At 41.3% G+C, this 12,242-nt stretch overlaps 1 protein-coding gene across 2 annotated transcripts in view; it reads right to left on the reverse strand.

Moving 5' to 3' along the window:
* Positions 1–7,853: 7,853 nt before the first annotated feature.
* Positions 7,854–12,242, reverse strand: part of LOC109030116 (uncharacterized) — a 43,395-nt gene continuing 39,006 nt past the window's right edge. For both annotated transcript variants that reach the window (XM_019040920.2, XM_019040918.2), the window contains one exon: positions 7,854–9,298. In XM_019040920.2, the coding sequence (XP_018896465.2) occupies positions 9,172–9,298 (127 nt within the window). In that variant the 3' untranslated portion in view covers positions 7,854–9,171. The remainder of the gene's footprint in view (positions 9,299–12,242) is intronic.

The raw sequence follows: 12,242 nt of genomic DNA on the forward strand, positions 1-12,242 counted from the left end.
CTAGGATGACTCGATAAAAAGAAGCTACAGTATATACATCTGTTTTTTATTTCTTTAATATATTGATCTATTTTTTGAAATATGCATATTTGTTGAATATTTGAAAGAGTAGAGAGTTCATAAAAATGAAAACGTCTATTGACTGGCTGGAGGAAAAGAGAAGAAAAATGAACATTATCAGAATGTTCCGTATATGTGTCAGTACGCAATTGCGAGAAACCAATTAACATGAACAAAAAACGATGTTATCAGAAATTGAAAGAAATATGGCAACCTCCTTAGTGAGGGAGCTGTAAAGCCGTCCTCCCTCACTCCTCAAGTAATGTCCTTGAGTCAAGTTCTGCAAAATTATTCTTTAAGGAAGATGCTTACGGTCCCATTCGCCGAAAGTAACGTGAAAAAACAGCTATCAAGGATCCCAATTTCAATAGTCATGAAAAAGTGTGTCAAACTCGTATTAAAACTCGTTATTCGGCTGAAAAATGATGAAAAATGGAATCTACGACGAAAAATACAATAGATGAGTGTAATTTTCTCTATTCTAAGGGTGGGAAATCTCCGTAATCAGAGAAAATAAGACGCGTGATGCGCGATGACCGACCCCTCCCATTGACTCGATCCACCGTGCGGCGCGGCGGTCGGCATGTAACACATATTATAGCGCCTACATGACTGCACGAATACTTCACGCATTGCATCAAACACAGTGCGGTCACTGCAGTCAGCGTGAAACGGATAGCGCCTACAAGAATGCATGAATACTTCTCGCATTGCGCCAAAAACAGTGCGGTCAGCGTGAAACGCTTAGCGCCTACAAGACTATTGGAATACTTCACGCATTGCGCCAAACACAGTGCAGTCTGCGCGGCGCGGCGGCGGAAGTTTAAATCATCAAACTACATTTATGTTTGTTTTTTCATAATTTTTTCGCTCATTTCTTATGAATGGAATGCCTTGTCCACACAGAGATAGGTTTACGGAACTTAACTATCGCACAAGGCTCCGTGAACTGTTGCTAGTAGTGTTGACAGGGCTTTCCCAAAAAATGTGTCCAACACAAGTAAACGCGTATTCTGCATCCTTCCCCCGCTGGCACGTTCACTTGATGGTTTTTATTGATGTTTCAAAACGAATGAGAAGGGGGCGGCAAAATACAGGCGGCCGATGGGTGGCAAGTAGGTAAATCCTGCCCTGTCCATCAGTGCGGACTAATCACAGAGCTTCCCGCCGTATTCACCAAGTCCCTGGTACCTCACGGGACGCAGGTTGAAATCCAGCAATTCATTAGGTAAACCCCTAAAATGAGGTTCTGGTTTAAGAGGAAATTTGAATTCCTATGACTTATCATACTCAACGCGATAATTCGCTTATTGGGCACCCTCCACACCCTCTTCCAGGAGGAACCAAATCTAGTGCCTTAATTCGCAACCTGTCAGCTGGCATTCTCTGTGTATACTAGCAGGCCGATTATTGAAATTGATAGACAAAATATTAGACAAAGAAGACAAAATGGATATGGAGGAATCCTCCTGCTGGAAGCAAGTGGTTGCAATAGACAAAGGAGGTAGGTAATAAATTAACTAACGGCACCCCACGAGTCCCCGTAGTTAGTCCATCATTTTCTCCATCAGTCTTTAGGAGCCACTCATTTCAACCAATAGGGTCGCTCCTTTCTCCCTGTGTCTTCTTTGTCTAATGCTTTGTCCATCTATTTCAACAATTAGCCCGCAGATCTCCTATGCCCAAGAGATGCAGCCGAAGCACTGCCAGAATTGAGGAATCAGGAATAGTCCATCATTTTTTCCCTCAGTCACAAGAGCCACTCATTTTAACCAATAGGGTTGCTCCATAGTCTCTGTGTCTTCTTTGTCTAACTCTTTGTCCACCGATTCCAGTAATCAGCCCGCGTATCTTGTAGTATCGTTAGATAATACATCTGTATTATTATTACCGCGTAATTTTTCGGAATTTCGGCAAGGATGGAGCCTCAGGGGCAATATCGAAGGAGCCGGAGGGGGAGGAAGGGGGAGGGGGGCCGAGCCCCGAAGAGTGCTCGTGATAATGGGGAGTCGATGATTTGATTGCCTGTGACGGTGGCCTCTGGGCGCTCGGCGCGGTTGACCAGCCAAGGCGCGGGCAGGAGCGCGGCCGAAATTGGCCGAAGAATTATTGAAATTCCTGGATTGCGAAGTGCCGTAATCGTGTCAAGGACGCCCGGCGACCCAGCACACTTCATCGGCGACAGCATCGCTGATCCACGATGACATCCTTCCCGTCCGCGATTCGCACTCCGCGGGCGATGCCTGAGGCCTCATGCCTGATGCCTGACGCCCGCCGCCCGGGAAACAAAGAGAACGCATCGCCGCGCTCCATCGCTCTTCGCGCGCGCGCAAGAAAGTCCTCCGCCCAGGGATCCAGAGAATGCACAAGCGTGAGAGCCTCGGCGCGCGCGTCGCCTCAGGAAATTAGTCCGTGAAAATATGTGTTTTTCTTTGATGGCATGCTATACACTCTTAGAGTACATGGAGTCGTAATGTAAATGGAAGAGCTGGCGCCATGTTCTGCTCGACGAGTTCCGAGCCCGGTGTGCGCCGAGTTCGGGTCACTTTTTCGATACATTTTCGATCCAAAATGGCGGTGTGGAATACGTGGTGATTTCTATGTTCTTTGTTTACATTGGTTGGCCGGGTACCCGTGTATCGCAAACAATCGATTGTGTATCGAAAAAGTGACCCGGCGTCACACAGGAGTCTCGGAATTCGGGACCTGGAAAATGCTTAAAAGTGGCGCCAGCTCACCCACTTACATTACGACTTTATGTACTCTATGTATACACTGAGAAAAAGGTATGGGTTATAAACCAATTAGTGGTTCATATGGCTTCAATAGTAGTAAGGCAACATACAATAATAGCACATATACCTCAGTGATGGCACATATATACCTAAGTGTGGTTCACAGACCGAGAATCAATAGTTCATTTACGACTATTAGTGGTATTTCATATGAATCACTGATTGGTTTACAAAGCCCTAGATTAGCTCTGTGTCTAATCCTTTCAGGGGAAAAGTTAGACGAAAACCATGAGAATCAAGCGTATTTTTTGAGAATTTTTGGCTCAACTTGTGCTTAAATTTGTGACAATTTTTTGAAGTAAGGAAATTGTGCCCAAGGATTATCTGAGATATTCTTACCTTTAAGGAATCGTAAGAGCAATGAAGGTTTCAGGACATTTTGTCAACGATTTTTTGTCCGCGCACCTTTTTTGTCCAGTAGTTTACGCTCACACGTAAAATAAACAACAGTGACTTGGTCCAAGCGTTATATTCTAGTCGGTATGTAAAATTATATTGACAATATGGAAATGAGAAATTGAGAGGGAAGGATGTGTTGTTATGGTTGCTCATTTTCTAAATGAAATGTTATTACTTTTTCCTTTTGAATCATCTTTTTAAATTGTCATTGTTGAATATTTGGTTTTATTTCTATCCTTAAAATATTGAATGTACAATATACCTTATATATGCATAGGTATTTTTTTTTATTTTTTCTTTACGAAATTATTATTCCATTTTGAAAACATTTATACTTTTAAAACGGGGCAAATATTTGTAAAACCTTTTCCAAGCGACATTAATCTCAATGAGCCGCAGTTGTGCCGACAGAAACTGGTAAAATGAACAAAAGAGGAAGAAAAACCAAGAAGCATGCAATCTTCATTTTTAACCCATTTGTACATCGATCTTTTAGAGTCAAATACGGCAAATTTTGAGCGTTTAGTTGCGCGTACACCTCGCTGCAGCACAATCAAAGCACAAAATGTAAAAGATAAAATTAAAGTGCTTTGGAAATCATTAAATTTGACACGGAACTACCAATATTTAAAAAACACACATTATATTATTATTCTCCTTTGATAAATTCATACATATTTTTTCCCCATCAATTCAAATGAGAATAATCAATGCAGAGTGTGCTAACATTTCAGAATCATGAGTTAAAAAACGCTGACCATGCGAGTATAAATATTAAAGCCTAACAGAGCGGAGCGGCGCGCGGCGAGCACTGCTGCCAGCGCGAGAGGCTCACTGGCGCCTACAAACCTAAGTAGATACTTCACGCATTGCACAATGCTTGAAGTATCCACTTAGGTTTGTAGGCGCCAATGCACGTTTCGCGCTGACCGCCCGCCCGCCGCACCGTGCGGCGGCGCCTGAAGCAACTATTTCAAAACAGAGGTGTTGCACAGTATTATACGAACTTGAACGTATTAAGAATGACAGGCATCCTTTAAAAGTACAGATCTTTCCTCGCAAAATAAATCAAGATACTAATCGTACACAGGAAAAATCTAAGAGCCTTTAGCTGCGGCAAATATAGAGGTTTATCCGGTTCTGGTATAACAATAAGGTGGGAATTTCTTGAATAATAATTAAGTCCTGTTACACCAAAGAGGTGTAGAGAGTTTTAGTGAATTTGGTCTCATGAAATTGACGCTCCCCCATTCGGCTCAACTTCGGGTCCTTCGCACGAAGTTTTTTTCTCCGTGCACTCGGGTTTTTAAGGAGCAAAATGGGCTCCAGGATCAAGGGTATACCCCAGATTTCATACTTCGAGATCTCTAGCAGTGCAGCCTGTCGTCAACCTCTCTGAATCCGCCACTGACTATACCCATGGTTTGAAAATTCTAAAATGAATTCGCCATGCCCATCAATAATGATTACGGAACGACGGTGATTCAGACTCCGCACAGGCTAAATATGTTTCCGCACGCATATTCGAATGCATTAACACTTGTGTGCATTTACATAATATTATTATCGGTGAGCGATTAAGAGCTTTGTGGACGTGGCGAGTGACTACAGGCCAGTGAAGTTAAGCCCTGTGCCCTCGCATGGGTCCATTAAAAATCTTATGCTCCAATGAGCATTCGCCTTTTTTTCAGCCAATGCGCCGCCTCTTGAGCGTTCAGGCGTGCGTAAGGGTGTAAAACTTTTTATTCCTATTTTTTTTCTCTCGTTCATTTGTAATTTATTTGTTTGAATTTGTTAAATAAAACGGGCGTGGTCGGGCCACACTGAAAAAAAAAAAATCTCGGTGTATATTTACTAAGAAAAGGGTAAAATTACCAAGAATTCAGGGTTCTATTTGATCCCAGTTTTTTTTTGTAAAATTGCCATTTAGGGAATTGGTAATTTTACCGAGAAATCTCGGTAAAATTAGTGAACTTTCTCGGTAATTTTACTGGACCTTGGTAAAAACGCCAATATTTTTTATCGACTGTGGTAGAATTACCGAGATAAAATGGCAAAGTTACCGGGAATCGATTACCAATAAAAGTGATATTCTTACCTGAAAAAAACAGTAAAAATACCGGTTTTTAGGTAAGGCCGGTCTTGGTAAAACAGGGTAAAACTTGGTACCAAGAATTGGTAAAAAAAAGTGAGATGGTAAAGGTACCAACGGACCTTGGTAAAAACGCCGAGAATTTTTTTTGAGTGTGCTATCAACTTGGTGGCCAGTTGAACCGGTCTTACAATAATGATGCACATTGATCTTTTTTCAAAACTTTGAATGTAGATATAACTAATTTTATGGCTGCTGCCCATACCGAATTCTAACGTAAACTACAAACATTCGTTTTTCACTCATAACTTAATGCCGAAATTTCCAAGGAGTTGAACGCATTGGCGGAAATAGCAGGGGATCAGAGGGGACTGCCTCCCCCAAAAATCAACTTGGCCCCTCCGACGGAATGTGAGAGATTTTGCGAAATAGTGCGTAGCGTATCTTTTATCTTTGAACTCGTAATTTGATCCATTTTTCGGTGATAACAACTAACAACTGGCCCTAGGGTGGCTAAATTTTGCATTTGAGCCACCCCCCGCTTCCTAGCCCAGGACTTCCCACGAACCATTCCTTGGAACTGAAGGAGTCCCAGAGATCCATCTTGGTGAGATGTCTTCTAGTGCCCCCCTCCAGCCCCCTCCCCTTGTTGAGGTTTTCTTCTGGCCCACCACATAAAGTTCTGAGATAGTTCCGTCCATGGCTCGTCTTGCTTGAAATTCTTAAAAAGAAACACGGCTTGCGGAAGTTTAATTGAACTAAATGTTGCAATAAGTTTTAACCTCATTTTAGAAATAACATTCGGGTCATCAGTCTCCCTATGCAGATAGAAGGTTTCGTGGATGAGCCAGAATATTGCAAAATGTAGTCAAACATATAGTCTAGTCATATCCAGCGTGGGTTTAGTGGGGTTTGATATCACCCCTGATCATCTACCAGACAGTGCGAAACGCGAACGTATGGCTTTGATGAATACAGCTGGGGGTGAGCAGTGAATTCGGCGCCGATTATGAGGGCCCGCGAGGATATTCGGGTCAGTGATTTGGGCGACAGTGTTCTGCCTCGAAGGGCGGACGTAAAGAACGCATTACGAAACGGACCGTTCAATGGTCAATCATTATGCCTCGGAGTAGGAGTAAGCCACTGTCACACTTACATTCCCGACTCAGCATTCTGACAGTGTGCGCATGCGCGCAGACTGTCCATTTTCTCCGTGAATGTTGTACAGGCAGACTGCAAGTGTGACGATGGCTACGGCATCGAGCAATATCTCTTCGGCATTATTTTTCATTGAAAATCGGCCGAATTCTATGACCGACGTGGCATATGCGAGGCTAATAGCTGCCACCTTCGGCGCGAGTATCTTCGTAAGTTTTTCAAGCAGCAAGGCCGCTATGGTCTCGACTGTTACAGCGAATTTTGGCTGTCTGCTCCCATGATGCAAGGAGAAAGGTGAGATTATTAGATTGGAATTAAGCGGGAGGGTCGGAGGGAAGTGTCTGCGTTTTCACATGATGTCGTTTCCCTCAACTCTAACTGGACCGCGTTTAACAGAAAGGAACCAAGCCACATCAGCTATTGCCAAATTTAACTGGGCAATTTAGTTTTTTACTGGAAAACCTTTGTGCGGATCCCTTTAAAAATGTTAAGGAATTTGCTTCGTACTATGGAGAAAATTCACTGAAATTTGCACGAAAATCCGTTCAACTGTTTTCATGTAAAAAATTAAATTAGCCAATTAAATTTGGCAATAGCTGATGTGACTTGGTTCCTTTCTGTATAACGCGGCCCGACTGTCCCATTATGGGCTACCGTTTGAATTTTTTTAAAAAAAAATCTCAAAATTGTGGTATGTGCAAAGAATGTCGAAGGTTTGCCCAAACAAGTATTGGAATTGGGTATCACCTGGAAAAGGCGACGTGGACGTCCCATGAAGGGATGGCGGCAGGGCGTTGACGAAGAGATTTTGCGTTCTCAGTTTCCCGATAACCTTTGAGAATAAGATAAGAAGGCACATAAGCCTGTGTCACACTATCAAAGCTAGCCATCAAAATGTCGATGTCAGGTGTTGTGATTGGCTTATTCGATGACTTGGACCAATCACAGCACTTGACCTTATTTACATTTTGAGGGAATATTTTGACAGTGTGACACAAGCTGTTTAGGTGTTGCAGAGCGCCGGAGTGCGTTGTGGGAGCGACTTGTGTGTATGTATGCGTGTGTGTGTGTATCTTAAGACAGTCGAGATATTATTCGTGACAATATTATTTCGAGAATTTTTTAAACCAAAGAAACATCTTTATGGCAGTATAATTATCAGGAGACGAATTTGAAAATATTTTGAGATCCTTTCTGGCCGTGGTTTGATCAAAATTCTTTTGGTGGATATTAAAGGAATGTCTCTAAAATTGTATGACGATTCAACCTATGTCAAGAATAAACAGCAACCTCAAAACATGTTTAAAATATCTCGGAAATATATGGGGAAAATTGGGAAAGAATTCAACTTCAAGAAATTCAAGAGCATCTTTATTTACGAGTATAAACAACAAAACATTGGATTTCGATACGTAAAAAAACAGGTTTATAATAAAACAATCACGGTTCAATAACGCAAAATCGCATGCGGGCACTTATTCAAATGGCTTCAAAAGCCAACGGACACACACGGGCGGCGTAAATCGTAGTACTTTACGTGTGTGAGAGTGTGAAGCAACTAAATAAATTGTCCCATACACAACTTCATTTCTCAATATTCCGAGGGTTCATCTGAATGTCAAAATCAATGTCTTCCAATTCATCCAAGAGACCTGATTGTTCAAAGGATATCAAGTTTTTTTTTTTTTTTTTTTAAAAAAAAAATGCACTCCACGCATTGTAAAAGTGAAAGAATGTAAATCTCCTCGTAGAAAGTACAAATGAAAAAAATTGTACATTTCTTATTTTGATTATCAACATTTTTGCCCTTCCACTTCATGGCTTCATAGGAGGATCGCACTTTAGGACCATAAATAAAAAATAAAAAGTTGCATTTACTGTACATCAATGAAAAAGGGGCTAGAGATTGCTGTCACGACAGGTGAAACGAGGTGAGGCGTATTTTTGCCACTTTTTGGAAGATCGCTGTACGTGCAAAGAGTAAGACTTTGTAACTTCCCGAGAAAATCGTAAAAGCTTAATGATAATTATATGCATATGGTTTTCTTGAGGGAAGAAAGGGGTATTGCCACCTTTACTGCATTAACCTACGTACCTACGTGGATATCCAACATGCGGCTTTTGAACTACGACACATCTTTATCAATAATCAGGATGGAAAAATGCATACCCACATTGCAATATTTTCGAAATCTCTCTGCTTTATTTTTTCAAGTAGAAATAAACAATGTGAATCAATCAACACAAATCTCCGGATATTTATCTATTGCTGCACGGAGAACGTTTTCTGGCCTAACCCGAAAATTGAAGGCGAAGTATCATGTACATAATTCCCAAACCCCCTCTCCCTCTGTGTTAATTCTGTTTCCTCGAAATTTGCAGTCTGAAACTATTACTGAACAGTCTCTAAAGTATAAGAGTAATAATTTAAAATGTCTACACATAGGTACGTCCATCTTTCACATACTGGCTGTCTTCCGTAGCAGGGCAACTTTACGTGACGTCACACTTGGATGCAATACGACGTTTCTGAGGAATCGAAAACGCGTGTTCGATGAAGGAGGTGTCGGATGATTTGGTTGCTTCTGGTCACTTCCGGTTGAACACGGGGATGTTGGTCGGATGGTGGGCATTCTGAGATCCCGTCCCGGGGGATGAACGAGGGATTCAGGCTGGTGCGAAGTTGGAGTTGAGGTTCATCCTTCCTCTTTGGCCGCGCGATCTCCGTTTCCGACGGGAGGAACGTGTCTGGAGCACCTGCGTGTTTCCGGTCCGCTCTCGGTTCTCATCCAGTCTGCTCGACAAAATTAAATTATTAAGTAGACAAAGTAAACTTAAGTTTGGGATAACGAAAGAAAAGAGGAGCCAATACGCTGTGCTCATGATTATTTTACTTACTTAATTTTTTAGCCGTGGCCTCGCGGTCACACACAACCATCATCCAGGACACAAATTAGAATTACACAAATTACATAAATAAGCCAAAACTACAAACGTGCAAGAAAAAAACCAAGCTGTGTTCGAAACTCACAGGCGCTAATGCGCCAAATGCGCCTAAAAAATCGGCCATGGCGCCTAAAAAATGAAGATTCTACGCCAACGTGGCCCCTCAAAATTGCCTCCTAAAAATCTGAATTTTCATATCAGGATATTATTCGATATTTTCAGCACTACAAGTGGAAGCTTTTTCTATTCTTCACGATTTCATCCTTTGTGCTTTTGTCTTCCCCAAGTCACAGCTACTTACTAGTTCTGTTACGAAAACATCTTGCATCTACCTTTTCACTAAATAATGCGCCGTAATATATAGGCAAAAAGTCAATTTGGCCCCTAAAAAATCTTCAATGGCGCCTAAAAATCGGGCTTGATGCGCCACTTGGCTCCTAAAATTCAAAGGTGAGTTTCGAACACTGCTTACGACTACATTCTGAAAGGAGACAAAGAACTCAGAGACAAGGAGACATTTTCTCCCTTCAGAATGTAGTCGTAAGCTGGTTTTGTTTTGCATGTTTGTAGTTTTGGCTTATTTATGTAGTTTGTATAATTCTAATTTGTGCCCTGGATGATGGTTGTGTGTGATCGAAAGGCCTCGGCTAAAAAATTATGTAAGTAAAATAATCATGAACACAGCGTACTGGCTCCTCTTTTCTTTTGCTATCTTCAGTAACGCTGTTCGCCCTAGCATGTTTCGATAAGTTTGGAAGGATAGGGGACTTCACGTCCGTTGAGGGCAACAGTGAATGCCTCATGGAAGTACAAGATTTCATAGTTGTACATATTCTCCCTATTCAGGTACTCTAGTTCCGGCTTGACTAAAGTGAAAGGAAAATTGGTGAACGTAGGTTTAAACCAATTTTAAAACCTCCGAAGGGGTGAGGTAACCTTAAAGAAACAAAACAATGGAGATAGAAAAATATATAAGAATGGAAAGTGCCAAAAACTAAAAAGATGAAAAGAAAAACTGAAAACCAAAAGATTTGCAAAGCGACAAAGTTGCGGAGAAAGATGGGCAACAAAAATTACACAAGAGCGCTGCGGCATTTAAGGCTTCAAAGAAGATGCAATTCCGTCTGCATAAGAGCATCTAAAAAAAACAAATAGAAAACAGTACTTCTCAGACAATCCACTCATAACATGACACGTCCGCAAAGCATTCTTGATTCTTGAAAGTTCAAACGCTTGGCTTTTATGTTGATGAAATTACCTTTCTCCCGATCACTTTCTATCCGGTTCTCAGTAGACGATAGCTATTTCGATGATATTAATCATCATCATCAGGTCTTCGACTTCGACTTCGGTAAACACAAACAGTTACATCTTATATTGTTAAAATTTACTAAAATTTACTAAGATTTACTAAAATTTACTATAAAACACTTTAAAAACTCGTGGGTGCACCCGTCGCGAACGCGTTCTTATCACCGGCGTTCCGGCCGTTGCGTCATCGAGATGCCCGTTCGTTGTTGGTGCGTGCGCATATCTCTGAGTAGGATTGGAGGGGCTACCAGTGTTGCCACCTCACTCTCTTGTTGGTTATTGAGCAGGTTGTCACCTTTTTGGGACTCTATGTAAAATTGTTCATAAAGGTTCATTCTCTTTCCTTTGGCGCATTTTTTCTTTACTTGTACTTCCGTGGCTTCCGGGTCATGTTTAGTGCTTATTAAATGATCTGCCAACGACGATTTACCCGATTTTTGAAGACGGGCACTGGCTAGGTGTTCTTTAACCCTGGTCCCAATTTTTCTTCCTGTTTCCCAATTTTTCGTCATGTGTTTCGGTGAGTGCTTAGAGTGCTTATTTTTCATATTTTTATAGTGCATTTTCTCTCTGTCATGTAGATTTATCCCCATTTTCTCGCTTTATGGACTGGTCGCTTTGAGTTCGACGGGTTCCATCCATGCGCTATCTATGATAGGCTCGGAACTCGTCGTTCCGAGGTTGCCAGATCGCTTCGCCCTACTCTTCTTTCCTCTGTCCTATTTCTCTCTCTATTCTATTTGCTCCCCTAGCTATTGGAGACCGCAACAAATGACCGCTTGGCTTTTAATTTCATAATTTCAATTATTATACCACACGGATTGGGAAAAAACAAACTTCGGGAGTCTAAAACCTTCCATCCTTTATTTTTAGTGCTGAGTCCAAAAATGACGTTCGTTTCTTCCCTGCACTCACAAATTTTCCAAAAAAATTAGATTTTCTTCAAAAAACGACCTTTTCTGAGAAAATTAATTAGTAATTAGTTAATTAATTAGTTATTCATTAATTTTTTAGGAATTTGGCTCATTGAACTGAAAAACCAAGGTCATTTTCGAATCAAACAGTCAAAGATAAATGCGGCGAGTACCGCAAGGTCGGAAAATGTCTTATATTGTGTCTGTTAAAAAGTTGCTTCTGATCACATAGCATAATTCGCCCAAATATCACGATGAAAACTATTCTAACTTACTCGGAAACTTATTCTACACAGGTGTCTAGTGGATCTTTATTTACCACATATGATACACAAATTTCCCGGAAAATGAACGTTTCCTCGGGAAAGCCCGTTCTTCAGGAAAATATCAATTTTCCAGAAAATCGGTGAGCTCGAGGCGAAGGTCGTTTACGGACTTGGTGCTAAAAATGACCTAGAAATCTACTATGAAATCCCCCATTTTTTTCTTCTGATACAGACCAGTGTTACCGATTATAAAATTGATATTCATATTTTGCGTCTTACCAATGGCGAATATTCGGTAAAA

The sequence above is a fragment of the Bemisia tabaci genome, chromosome 2, assembly GCF_918797505.1.
Source record: "Bemisia tabaci chromosome 2, PGI_BMITA_v3".
Lineage (NCBI taxonomy): Eukaryota > Metazoa > Arthropoda > Insecta > Hemiptera > Aleyrodidae > Bemisia > Bemisia tabaci.